Source organism: Megascapheus bottae, chromosome 12 (assembly GCF_031878675.1).
Source record: "Megascapheus bottae isolate mThoBot1 chromosome 12, mThoBot2.hap1, whole genome shotgun sequence".
Taxonomy (NCBI): Eukaryota; Metazoa; Chordata; class Mammalia; order Rodentia; family Geomyidae; genus Megascapheus; species Megascapheus bottae.
Genome location: NC_143520.1, coordinates 20,674,059 through 20,688,655, shown reverse-complemented (window position 1 = coordinate 20,688,655; position 14,597 = coordinate 20,674,059). Strand labels below are relative to the sequence as shown.

Sequence of the window (14,597 nt, the reverse complement as noted above, 5' to 3'; positions counted from 1 at the left end):
AGGCTAGAGCTCTACCACTTGAGCCTCAGCAGCACTTCCGGCTTTTTGCTATGTATGTGGGGTACCGAGGAATTGAACCTGGGTCTTCGTGCATGCTAGGCAAGCACTCTACCACTAGGCCAAACTCCCGGCCCCTTCTGTGGGATTTCTGAAGCCTAGCTATTGTGGCTCAAATCTATTCCCCCTGCCTCTACCCCTCTCCCCTTTCCTCTACCAGGTCTCAGGATACTGGATCCAATCTGAGTTCCATGGAGGGGGGGTTCATAACTATTTTAGAACACAGTTATTTTTAATGTTGAAGGATCTTGAAGAGGAAATTGAAGCAGATTAACTTCACCAAGCAGATTCTCGAAACTGGAATCCAAAGCGCTGGTCTGAAACTGGCTACTTTAGCCTGTAGTCATCATGGGAACAAGTCTTAAAAGGATGAACACATTTAAAGATACATTTAAACACACATGTGAGAACCTATGTATTTACTTCTCAGTGTCACCCTTTTGCAGTATCTGCTGTATAGACTTTTTTTTTGGTTGTTATTTGTATGTCATATTGGGACTTGAACTCAAGTTCTTGAGCCCATTTTTTTCTCTCTCAGATTTGTCTGCCTGGGCTGGCTTCCTATGGCAGTCCTCAAATCTCAGCCTCCTGAGTAGCGAGGATGATAGGCATGAACCACATTGGTATCTGGCTCTTTATTTTCTCTGGCTCATTGTTTCATTGGTCATAGCAGCCTAGTCTTGAATTCTTCTTTTGAAACTTGTTTTCTTTTTAATTATAGAGCATTTGGGACTTGTCATGACTCCACAGAAAGAACCCCCAAATTATTACACTTTCTTCCCTTGAATTAAAGGAAAGGAGAAAAGGATGTGTGTATGACAGTGTTAATATTTCTGGAGATGTCTTCATGACCTTTGATTACCGAAGAGCAAGAGAACAGAAATCATGTCATCTGATGTGGTAAGCATCATGTTTACAAAACACCCTGGGATCTTTCTAGCAACCTACTTGGCAGTTCATTCAAAATGTGTTCTTGTGAAGGCAATCACTGAGCAGTGCTGCCATAATTGCAATGCTTTTATTCATAGACACATAAAATTCTGTGTTCAAGAACTAGTAGCTTTATTTTAACAGTTTAATTAAACATTTGCCTTTTCTTCTTTTCCAATTCTGGAGGTTGAACTCAGGACCTCATTCTTGCTAGCTAGGCTCTACTGCTGACTTACCACTTTTGTGTTGTTGTTTTATGGACTGTGTTCTATTTTTGTTTCTCCATGTCATTGAGAAATGACAGGTGCACACTACCACATTCAGCCCTTTTTTTTTCCGGAAGGAGTTTTATAAACTGATTTCCCCCCCTCAGGTTGGCCTTGAGCCTGATCTTCTGCTCTGACTCCCAAGTAGTTACTATTAGACCTGAGCTGCCAAACTGTTGCTTCAGATTTGAATATGTATTTACTCATCCTCCTCCCTCAGTTGACCACCTTGCTTCTTCTTAAAGTATAACAACATTGACTTCTTGAGCTCCTGTACTTGCTAATGTAAGTCACTGCTTAGATGTGTGAGCTTCATATAAGGATGAATCCACACACGGTACTATGCCTGTTTTGTTTTTAGTTCAGGTTCTCTAGGAAACAAGAAAGTAAAGTGAAGTTCCATGCTAATGCTTTTCTGTGAGGGGAAGGGACAGGGTGGCAGGGAATGAGGGGGAAAATATTCAATGATCCTTCAGGATGCTGACAGTGGTCTTCCTGGGATCTACCACTACTGGCTCAGCTCAAGTCATCTGCTGGTTCCTTCCTATCTTTGCTTTGAAGGGGTGCACAGGTTTTCTTTGATTTCCAAAGCTCCCCAACTATCCTGTTGAGCTTACTGCTTCACTTGGACAGCAGTTGGCCAAGCCACCCTGGATGTGGCCACAGGAACTGCTGTAGCTGCGCTACCTGTGGAGTTTGTGGTTGGGATGAATCTTGGCAGAGGACTGGGAGTTGAGTGGAGTCCAGTGGATCTGGACTATGAAAAAGCTAAGCCTAGTACCTTATTTTGTCTATTTGTTTGTTATCATATCCCTTAGAAGAATAAGGACTGCTTGTTTTGCTCAGTGTTTACTAGATACATAATCACAAGAATAATGTCTGGCACATACTAGACACAATAAATACATGGTGGATTAATATATTTTCTGCTCTGTTTCAGGGATTATTAAAGGTGCTCGAAGAGATAGACATTGCTACTACTTGAAAATGTAAAAATTCAGGAGAATGGGGCTGAGGGTATAGTTTAGTGGTAGAATGCTTGCCTATCATGCATGAAGCACTGAGTTCAATTCCTTGGTACCACATATACAGAAAATGCTGCTGAAAGTGGTGCTGTGGCTAGGGTGGCAAAGCACTAACATTGAACAAAAAAAAGTGTTGAAGCACAGTGCCCAAGCCCCGAGTTCAAGCCCCAGGACTGGCAAAAAAAATTCAGGAGAAAAATGAATTTCTTAGTGCTGTCAGAAATAAGAGGAAGTTATTCTGGCTTTTAGCATACAATAAATACTGCGTTTCAGAACAAAAGAACTTTTTACTTGACATTGCTAGAGTGAGACTTTATTCCTGGAATAAGCCTCATTGCTTGAATTAGCCTTCATTCCTTGACAGTTATTTAAAAAAAAGAAAGAAAAAGAGGGAAAGAAGGAAGAGAAGAGAAGAAAAGAAATTAAGGCAACTCCTGTGAGTCTTTTGTTTTTCTATCTTCATTTTCCCAATTCAGAAAATAGATATGGCAGCATGGAACCTGCCAAATGGAAGCCAGAAAGACAGCACTACCTGGCTGTACTGGTTTGCTAAGGCTGTCATAATAAAATGGTCTCACAATTCTGGAGACAAAGAAATCTGAAGTCCATGTGTCATCATTGATCAATTTCTTCTGTGGTCTCTCTCTTGTCTATTCCCTCTTCTCTTTACAACTTCTATCTCTGTTGGTCTATGTTTTATTCTCCTCTGATAAGGGACAATAGTCATACTGAATTAGGTTCAAACCCTCTGGTCACATGTAATTTAGTTGCCCTTTAAAACTCCTATCTCTAATCACATAGGCATGTTGTATGTTACTAAGGGTTACGACTTCAACGCATGAATTCTATCACATTTCTGCCCATGATGAAGACATTGGTTTTCCATGGTATAAGGAACAGTGGAAGTTTGTTTGGTCTAAGCATTGTCAGCATTCAGCAAATCATGCCCATTCTTACTGCCCAGATCTTCTGTGGTAACTTCATTCTGCTTGATCCCAACTGAAACCACCAAGGCCATCAGAACAGTCACAGAGGATCCAGAAATCCAAGAAAGTTAGCATCATCATCCATGGAATTAACATACATCTAAGGTTTGTCATTTAAATCACCGTGTTTATTTATGTCAACACAAAATAAAAACAACTTATAAAACAACCGCTTTATCTTCATGTAACATAACTCTTCAGTGAACAGAAGTACTACTGTTAATGTTTTGGCCTTATCAAGGTCCTGCCTTGAGTCAAAACAGCACTTAGAGAACGAGAAGATTCTACTCTAATACACACACACACACACACACACACACACACACACACACGAAACACCTATTTTCTAAAATCCCATTTCAATAATAATAGCGAAATAATTCGAAACTGTCCCATTAGAGATGGCACTGGATTCACATGAGCAGTAGTTCACCTGCTCAGGTTCTGGGCCATAGCCAGAAACCTGGGATGCATCATTCCTCAGCTGCCCAGGGAGATTGTGTAGTAATTTTTTTCATTTCGTGATGTGCCCCTAATCGTCTAATTTTCCTGAGTTATTTAGAAACCAGAAAAAACGGTTAGCAAGCAACAGAATCTGAATAGACATGTCTGGTCGGAGTAAAGAAACTTTTGAGATGACCTGAGTGACTCAGCAGACAACCATCAACCACGAAGCCCTCCCTAAGGAACTGAGCAAAAGTCCTCATGTTACAATCTAATGAAATGTAATAAACACTACACAAAACCACAACTCACCTCTGTCCTAATGGTTTCAATGCTAATTTTTTAGTTCCAGTGCACTTTCAAATAAATGGTAGCTATCATTTAACTAACACAATCTATCATTTTTTTCTGATAAAAGGGACAGTCCCATGCAGTGGGCAGGAAAAGAGGCTTGGAGTTAGAAGATGAAGATTCAGAATTCACTTCTTTCACTCTCTCAGCCTCGGCTTCATCATGATGTTCATATGAGATGAAAGCTTTTCATAATGCAGCAGCTATCATGAGAAATAATATCCAACAGATTCCATCTCTTCTGATCAGTCCCTTAAGGTGGACCCTTAATTGTCCACATTTTTTGTTTTCTTTTTTCTACCATGTGTATTAAGCTGATTTGGAACTCATGAGCTTCCTTCTTCTGCCTCTCAAATTCTGGGAACATAGGGGTATGCAACCATGCCTGGCCCCATTCACAGGTATTTTACAAGTAAGATTTTAACTTCTTAACGTATATTATATAATGCATCTCTATCACACAAGGGACAGGTGCATGCTAGGGTGTACAGATGTGACAGAAGATGGATTAAAAAGTCTCTACAAGGGCTTGTTCACTTTTGATATGCCTGATTTCATGTTATTGGAACACACTTGGAAACCTCTAGCCATTTAAAATAGTTTTTCAAAAAAGAAATGGACAATATGCACAATTACTTGGAAGACTGACACTGAATAAAATTAGGTGGTGGAGGGAGAATAGGCTAAAACTCAACAAGCAGATACTGAAGAGATTATTTTCCTAGTAATTTACAAATTAGCCCAGTGATAGGGCTGTTTTGTTTTTATTGGTGACTTCATTTATAAATTACTTCTTCCTCATTTATAAGACATAAAATCCTTGTTTGTGTACCTGAGAAGATGCATTCAAAAACAGAAATAACTCAAACAAGGGCCGGGAGGTTAGCCTAGTGGTAGAGTGCTTGCCTAGCATGCATGAAGACCCAGGTTCGATTCCTTGGTACCACATACATAGGAAAAAAAAAGCCAGAAGTGGTACTGAGGCTCAAGTGGTAGAGCTCTAGCCTTGAGAAAGTCCAAGGACAGTGCTCAGGCCCTGAGCTCAAGCCCGGGACTAGACAAAAAAAATAACTCAAACATAATTTTCCATCTTCCATATTTGGGATTTCTTTGGGAGAATTGTATGCTTTCAGCTGAAGTAAAACCAAGGTCTTATTTCTCACAGAGTTGAAGCAAGTCTTCCTTTAAGAAAGGACAAATTTACCACAAGCTTAGAACAGCTGTCAAGGTGGGTATGCAGTATGAGCACATGAGCTTCCTGACTTTGTTGAGACAAAGACGTCAGGTAGTTGGATTCTGGAAACAAATGTGATTCTAATTCCACACATTTTTCAAATGCAAAGCAGGCCCCCATGAATCATGCTGATGATTTTTTTGAGACGTTAATGCAACAGAGTATTCCTCAAGTGATCTCCAAAGTCACCTCCTTGCTTAGGAAATTCTTCTTCTTGATTGTTTTCAACCTGCCAACAGCGTCTCACCTTCATGTAGAGATGACTGATCTCTAAATGACCTATTATTATCTAAACCCACCTCCTTTGAAGCAACAAAGAATGAAAAATCAAACAGTGCATTAACCTTTCATGTCAGTGGAGCAGACTTTTCCCATGCATGAAGGGCTTCTACCCATCACTGGACAGATCTACCTTTTGCTTTTCCCTATGTTTATAGGTCACATTTTTAAAAGTACTCGTGGAGCCTCTGTATAGTGGATTGGTTCCCTGAAAAACAAATAGAAAAGGTTGAAATGAAAGCAGACACTGGTTATACCTTTTTAACCCCTCTACATATTTTCATTATAGTTCAAATTGGAGAGGGAACACTCAGCTGAATCTTGAAAATCATGGAATAATATTGATTGTTAGCATTTTAAAATGAATGTATTTTTATTTTGCTTTTCTAATATGCAATGCCAATCCCATGTGAAAATTCTTAAAATCTTACCTCTTTGGGAAATGCACTAATTCATGGGAAAGGAAAGGAAGCCTGGCCTGTTTGGCTCACTGCTTTCCCAGCACAAGTACTCAAATGTACAGTATGAACAGAATGAGCAGAGGGAATCGAAAGTGAGACAGATGGTTCAAAAAGTAAAAAATGGGAAAAGTCAAACATGTAGAAACATAGAAATATGAACAATAGTGCGCTTTAAAGAACTGCATAATCCAGGCACGGTGACTCACACCTGTAATCCTAGCCACTCAGGAGCTTGAGATCTGAGGAGCTCTGTTCAAAGCCAGCCCAGCCACAAAAGACTGTGTGATTCTCATCTCCAATTAACTCTTATTTCCAAATGGGAAGTGGAGCTGTGGCTCAAGGGTTAGGACAGTAGCCTTGAGTTGAATGGCTCAGGGACAGAGCCCAGGCCCAGAGTTTAAGCCCCATGGCCACAAAAAAAATACATCAGACATCTGGGGTCCAAACCCAGCTCTGTTACTTTGCTTTACCCAGCTACTCTGAGCCTTAGTGTCTGTTAAAGAGGGACTAACACACAGTTTACTTCCATTGGGAAGTATCTTAGCACTTGTCTGGCAAACAGTAAATGCTCAAATTAATACTGCCCTTTCTTGTCCTTTCTACTTATTTTAACCACTCCCCCCCCTCTCTTTTTCTCTTTTTGGGCTCAGGGCTTTGTGTTTGATACTGCTTGGGTCATGCTCTTATTCTTTTTTACTTTAGTTATTTTTCAAGTAGAGTCTCTCACTTTTTCCTCAGGACCAGCCTTAGATGGTGATCTTCCACACAGCTAGAAATACAGGCATGTACTACCACGCCTGGCCTTCCTTATAAACTCTTCATTAAAGCTTTCCTTCACATTTGGTGTTGGAGATGGTTGTAAAGCTACTCTATCCTTCTAACATTTCCAAGTCCATTTCTAAGCATGTGTACAGTGCAGATACTACCTATGAGTCACAAAATCCTATACTTTGGTTTCCTATCCCATGAATTGTAGAGACAGGAGCAATTTCTTTCTTTCTTTCCTTTTCTTGCTAGTCCTGGGGCTTGAATTCGGGGCCTGGGAACTATCCCTGAGCCTCTTTTCCTCAAGGCTGGCACTCTACCATTTGAACAATAGCAACACTTCGGTCTTTTTCTGTATATGTAGTACTAGGAATTGAATCCAGGGCTTTATGCATGCTAGACAAACACTATACCACTAAGCCACATCCTCAGGCCGATAATAGCAATTTCTAGACTTCCATTTGAAAAAGCCAGATGGTATTTGCACACTCAATACATTTATTTCAACATTCAAAAGAACTGTGTAAAAAGAAAACATTTCCCAGCTTTTTCCTCCCATTATTCATGGATTCTGCGCAGTGAGCCTCTGTGGGCAGGCATGGCACCTGCACCTGCTTCTCTGTTGCCCGAGTTAACAGACTGACCTCTTACAGAGTGCCATGTTGCCTTTGTTTATGTGTTTTTGTAGAAGGGCATCATGTGTGTATGAAGTGCAAGCAGAGAAAAGGTGCCTTGCCGGGCAGTAGATGATGGGTGAAAACCTGACAGCCATATTGCATCTGTTCCTGAGATTGTCCTAGATAATTCTGAGAGATCTCTAGCCTGAGTGAGTCCTGTCACTATAAGACTTTGGAGGTTTTGGAGCTGAAGAACAAAGTGATGTGGTCTTAGAGTCTCATGTGCAAATAAATGAAATTCTACTAAGCTTCAGACTAAACACTACTTTGTCGCAGAAGAAAATGGATCTCAATTGGGGAGACAACATGGAAAACATAAGAAAGGAGTGTGAAAGCGATGAATGGGGCCTGTCCTTGAGAAAGAGGGAGATTTAGTGAGCAGAAAAAGTACTCAAAGAAAAAATAGACTGTGAGCAGCTTATGTCTTGGTAGGGCTGGGCATTTGTTTGTAGTCCCAACCCATTTCATGTCAATTATGATAAAATGCACTGACACTGACTAGAATTTATGTCCACTATAAAGGAGGTAACGATTTATAAGAGGCAGAATAATAACACTATATTCATAGATTTTAGTTGAATGTTTAAACTTGATTGTATGACATTTATTCTCCATTTTAGAGCAATTTCATTTATTCAGGTTTGTAGTATGTTCCTTGCATAGAGGAACAATGGCTAAAGCAAATTCTTCCCTAACAGGAGAGTAAGGAGGAAGAATGGAGTGGAGGAAGAACAAGTGTGTGTATGTTACTGTTGGGGTGCATGCAGTTGGGTGCTTCCTGAGCATATACAGATGTTTTTGCAGGGGAAATGTACAATTGTGCAACAGTGTCTGCACTGGAACCATGCAGATCCACCTCCTTTCATCAGATCTGCAGCTGAGAGGTAGGTTTGCATTCCCTTTCTGGTGAGTCTTCACTCCACAATTTAAACAAAGCAAGTTTTCCCTTGAACTTGCTAGGATGAATGGGTTGATTTCCCTGGAATATTGGGGTATTAATTTTAGGCGATGGATTCTGAAAATGCAAGGGCATATTTTTCAAGTTCATAAAAAAAGCAATAATAAGAAAATTCTCTGTCATGACCCAGAGCTTCCTTAATGATTGCCTAGCTGCCAAATGCAGACCTGATTTGCTTAGTACAGGACAAAATCAATTCAGGACTGAAGAAATGTCAGCCTGAACATTTTTTTTTTGCCTCAAGTTAATGACTTGTCTTCCTGGAAAAATATGTCTAATCAAAAATGAATTTAAATATCTTTCATTTGTATTTTCAGAAGAAATAGGTAGAGGAATTATTTTTGAATAGTATAATAAAAAGATAACCTTTCCTTACGGCTGTGATAAATGTTCTAGGAGGCAGGGGTGAGACTCCTGCTCTAAACTGTCCCCCAAGACTTCAGTAGGCCTCTGGGTCAGGAAAGCCCACTGTCTCTGCTTCTTAAAGGTCAGTCAAGCTCACTTCTTGAGAAAACATAGATATTCAGTCATAACAATTAAATTGAAGACCTTTTAACATGTACATTGAACAACCCCTCCTCTATTCCTCGAGGAAGCTATAGAAGTGAAATCTGAGCTGTTATCTGAATCAAACCTTGTTTGTATCCAAGTGAATAATTATTACTCAGTCATGATCTAGTCAGGAACATCCAACATTTGTTATTTAAGGAAACTCAATTTCACAAGGGAATATTTGTCATCTATGCTGTCATCTGCTTAATGCATGTGTTGATCCCATTTTAGACAAAGAACCAGTAAAAATTGGGAATTTGAATTTCAGTCATGTTCTACATCCTGAGGGAGAGCAATTCCTGTTTTGGGGAAAATTAACTGTTGATTAAAATGTTATTTTAGAGGTATTAATCATCTTTTGGTACTTGCACATTTATATAAGAACATTAAGATATGTTGACTGGTAGTTTATGGAGTGCACAGTTGCCTACTGCTTGTTTGTGGAAGGCGTGCTTAAATTCTAGGAGGGTCAAGGAATCATTAAGTTTCAACTCCACTTGCACCAAAGGTTTGGGGAATTCCTTAATCTTTCTCATCCTCAGTTTACCTGCCTTCAAAATGTGCATGCAAAGAGTATTTCGCAAAGCTTCTGAGGTTGTCCAACTATGTGTTCCTGTTCCTCATTGTGCAATTTTACCTGCGTTCTTTAGCCTGATGGACCTCTTGAAATTGCCACGCCATGAGCTTGCAGTTGGTAAAAGTTAAAAACAACATCTCTGACTAGGGTGTCAGATGATGTGAACTGGCCCAAGACTTAGCCATGGGGCAGTTGTATACTCATTGCAGATCCACAATTTGCTTTGCAGAATTTTGTTTAATTTTGAAAATTACATAACAAACCTCCACAGCTCCATCCACAATTATCCTATTTCTGTACCTCTGCCTTAGCTACCTTTCCTTCCACTCTTTTATTCCTGAATTATTTCAGAGAAATCCACAGCCTTCCTTTCCTTTTGTTCCTATACACTTCCATTTGCATCTCTAAAAATATGGTGATTTTCAAACAAAGTCAACATGCCTTTATCAGACTAAATCAAATCAACGTCCTTATCATCATTCCAATATCCAGAATATTAATTTTTCCTAGTTGTCTTAAAAATATTGGACTGCTCAAATCAGTATGCAAACAAGATGTATACATTACATTTGATTGTTGTGTCTAACACATTTTAATGGGAAAATAAAATAGATACAAATTTTCATTGTCCTTTGTCCTGTACCACATATGATGATTAGTTTAAAATAATGGCCTAAATAGATACATCTTTCATCAAGATAAAATTATCCAAAATAGAAAAGTCCACTTGCTTTCAGAACTGAAGATATTGCTATAGGCTTAGAGAAAACAGTGCCAACATCAATTTATTTGGGCAGATGAACCCAAAGGAGTATTTGTGTTTGCGAACTTTCTCCAGTGACACTACTGTTTTTAGAATCAGCAATGTAAGATAATTGCTATTAGATAGCTAGACACACCATTAGAGATTGAGAGATGAAATTAAAACCATGAAATTGTTTGCAGGGGTCTCTAGAAATGTAATTATCTCTCCTGTGGAAAAGAAACACAGAAAATTGTACTCCTGTCTTCTGTTTGCCTACTGTGAAGGGAAGACATTAAAATTATGTCTATTGAGTACATATATTTAAAGATTGAGACTTCGTTTTTATGTAGCTGTTTAAAATTTATGATATTCCCAAACTGCATGGCATTTCAAAAGTCTTCTCAACTTTGCTTTCTAACCTGTTATTACATTGGTAACAACTATTTCTATGGAAATTGGCTTGATCTTTCATACTATTCCTGAATATTATTCCATTAGCTACACCATTACTATTCTATGGAAATGTTTCAGTATAACACTGATGTTTCATCAAATAGGGCTCGAGGGATTGTTCTGGAGGTGAGGTGTCACCAAACAAAGCCTCCCTCCACAATATCCCTGAATCATGGCATTAGGGATTTCATGAGACCCTTTAGATTGGTGGAAATCCTCACCACACTGAGACACCTTGGCCTGCCCTTCTCCATCCTCCCAAACACATAATAGAGCAGAAATAAAAGCATTTGGGCATCATCAGGAGAATGAGAATAAAAGGATGTGGCATCTGAAATCTTCCTTAGACAGAAGAAAATTGGGTCCCTGTATTTCAACTAGATCTCGTCCAATAGACAAAGAGTAGCCCTAAGTGTTCACATACCGTCTGCCATTTGGCTTTTGATCGTTCTGCTTCAAATTTAGCAACTTCTTTGCGATCATGAAATGATACCAGCAGCTTCCAAATGCATAGGAGAACAACCCCGATGAGGAGAATGGCCAGTGAGACCCCCAACATGATCATGAGAATATTTGGAGGTTTAGGGCAGTCTGGGAAAACAAATGGAGTTATGTTAAGAATATTGTACAATGAATATTTTGAGGTAGGAAAGATGGCTTTCTTTCCAGTGTGATGATAAAACCAAAGGCCTTGTTCCTGTCAGGCAAATTTACCTCTGTGCTCCAACCCAATCCACACAGAGATGTTTCTTAATGCATTTTCATCCATGTGTTCTCTGCAGCAGGTGGTAAATATTGATACCTTTTGTCTTGGCAAAATTTCAAGACATAATTTTTTTTTGCCAGTCATGGGCTTGAGCTCAGGGCCTGAGCACTGTCCTTGGACTTTCTCAAGGTTAGAGCTCTACCACTTGAGCCTCAGCACCAATTCTGGCTTTTTTCTATGTATGTGGTACCGAGGAATTGAACCCAGGTCTTCATGCATGCTAGGCAAGCACTCTACCACTAGGCCAAACTCCTGGCCCCTCAAGACATAATTTTTAAGTGATAGGATTTTATTATGTCAAAGTAGAATAAAAGATAAAGGAACAGTCTAATAATTGAAAGCAAATGAATATACAGCCAGCTCCTCGAGACTCATGTTCTGCATGTTCACGTTGCACCAACAATGGACTGAAAATATTAGGAAAACTGTATCTATGTAGAACAATCTTTTGTCCCTTTGTAATTGTTGCCTACATAATAATACTAGATATTTAGATAGCATTTCTATTGTATTGGGTTTTTTAAGTAATCAAGAAATGATGTAAAGAATATCAGAAGATATGTGGAAGTTAAATTCAAGTATAAGGGCCTTGAACACCCACAGAATTCTGTACCTGCAAACGTGGAGGATGACCGTATACTTGATGTTTGAGTTAAAGGAAGTTAGAATGACTGTGTATATTTAAAGAACCATGAGAAAGATGATCTCTACCAAGTACATAGGTAAAAAATGGAATGTGTTTGCCAAATCACAAGCATTGTAGCAGATTATATTAAAAACCATACAAAACCCATTCCTTGTAAAGATTGTTGCTTACTATTGCTTCTTCTTTTTACAAAGACAGACATGGCTTTTTCTCTTTTAATTTTGTGGAACCCTTACTGCAGTGCTCCAACTTTCTGGACGATTCATGAACTGGTATAGGAAGGGTTGAGTATTGCTCTGGTGTGATACACTGTAGTGTGAATTCCAGCAAGTCCTTTGACCTAATCTACACAACAAATCCTAGCTCTCTTAATTTTACTTATGATAGCAGCAAGTAGAGGTGACCTTTCTTCTTAAATCCACAGCTTGCTAAATACTTTTCCCTAAGATTCTGACTCAGAGAATCTTGAATGTTATCACAGATTCATTATTGAAAGTATTCCATGTGACTCTTATCTTGAAATGAATTTTGGAAGTGACATGTTCTGTGTAAGCTTTCAACTTGAAAACTCCATAAAATGGCATTTTGAATTTATTGACAGTATTAATGTAATTTTGCAATTTTACAGTACTTTCCTTTATTGACAGCAGAATGACTAATAATCCTTGCAATATGCCTAGGAGGTGATACATTTCTTAATGAAACATTATAATTAAGCTCTTCTTTTGCTTTCATGGGAAAATATTTTGCATGAAAATGATCATTATCTGTCTGCATCCCTTTGCAAGAAATGAGCAAAATTTGCAGTAGCTAATGAGGAGGAAGAATTTTATTTAGTTTGTCCTAAAGCTATTGCTCTTAGCTGTTGACTATGGAGATCCCATCTACATCCAATCTGACCTAAGAAAGTATATTGACCCTCACACAGCATGGTGCCTGACTTTATATACTTTTGTTCTTTGATAGAAAATAAATGTAAGGAGGTTATGCACAATTAAAATTGCTAAAGGCATGGCTACTAATCAGATCCAAAGTCAGTGCTCTCACATGGCAAATGAATCATAGCTTTTGGGAGATGTGAACAGTTCTCCTGTGCAGGAGCGTGTACACTAGCCTGGCTTTATCTTTGGTGAATGTGTGTCGGCTGGAGCATAATGTGTTCTTGTTCAAAGCAGGATGTAGCTTTCCAAGATTTGTAGCCAGAAGGTGAACTAGGAGAGTTCACCAGTAGGAAATAAAAGAGGAATAGACGGGGTTTGGCTGAGATAATAATTTTAAAAGCTTAAAGTCATTGGGCTTTGTATGTTTCTCCAGAAAAAAGTTTTAGATCATATGCCAGAGCAGGAATCACACACAACTAGATCTTTCCTTTGATACCCAGATCGAAGAGGGATTTCTTGGTGGAACAAGAGGATGGCCTTTTTAAAAAACCTTCCCTCTCTGTGTGTAATGTTGCCTGTGGAGTCTGAGGTCAGCGTTACTGATAACATCCTCAGTATCTAATGCTGTCATTCTGGCCTGTCTGGTAACTCCACTATGTCTAGCTATTGAGTGCTTGAGATGGGAAGCTTTCAAGCGAGGCTCTTCTTAATTGGATTTCAAGTAGTAGGCATGATGATATGTAAAATATCTCACTACTAATTTTTATACCAATTGTATATTGAAAGTGTTACTATTGGGGATATAATTATAAACAAAATTTAGTTCATAGATCTCATGCCTTTTTAATTGAGTCCCTAGAAAATGAATACGGTTCTCTTAATAGCAATGGGAAGCAATGCTGAGCTACTATCTTTTGTCATTTAGGTGTTGTTTGTGATTGTACAACCAGTGGGAGGCAGTGTAGCACAATGGTTAAGAGCATGGGCTCCAAGCCAAACTGCAGGAATTCCTCAACCAGCTCTGCTGCTTTATTATTGCAAGAGCAAGCAAATTATTTATGTCTTTATGTCTGGGTTGCCTTACCTGTAGAGCAAAGTAATAGTAATACCTTCTTTATATTGTTGTTGAGGATATTGAGTACATTTACTCAGATGACCCATATGGAATAACACCTGGTATACAGCATTAGTAAGGGCTGCACAAATAAGCATGTGCTTTAAGTAGCTGTAATGTTGTTGCTGTAACACATGCATTCTGCTTCCTTGTCTGTCCTCTCGACCATGCAAGCCAGAATCTCCAAGATGGAACTGCAGGAGTAGCATCTGCAGTGTCTGGTGTCTCCTCCGCTGTTATTCCTTGACTTGGACATCGCCTGTAAGCTCTGAAAGTCCCTCCATATGTAAAAAGGAGGATGAAGGAAGCTCTGTTCTGTTGGGCACTGTTCATGGACTCCTTTGTCTATTTGCTTGGAGGACATTAGAAATCATTAACTTCCCGCTCTCCTTCATCTTTACCATTTGCCCCTTTTCTGGCCAGACTTCCA

General features: G+C 39.1%; 1 protein-coding gene across 1 annotated transcript in view; it reads right to left on the bottom strand.

The window, feature by feature from the left end:
• Window positions 1–3,416: 3,416 nt before the first annotated feature.
• The window catches only part of Itgb6 (integrin subunit beta 6), a 59,026-nt gene continuing 47,845 nt past the window's right edge, over window positions 3,417–14,597 (bottom strand). Inside the window, exons 11-12 of the mRNA XM_090342764.1 lie at window positions 11,185–11,351; window positions 3,417–5,780 (exon numbers count right to left, since the gene is read on the bottom strand). Coding sequence (XP_090198890.1) covers window positions 5,682–5,780; window positions 11,185–11,351 — 266 coding nt within the window. The 3' untranslated portion in view covers window positions 3,417–5,681. The remainder of the gene's footprint in view (window positions 5,781–11,184; window positions 11,352–14,597) is intronic.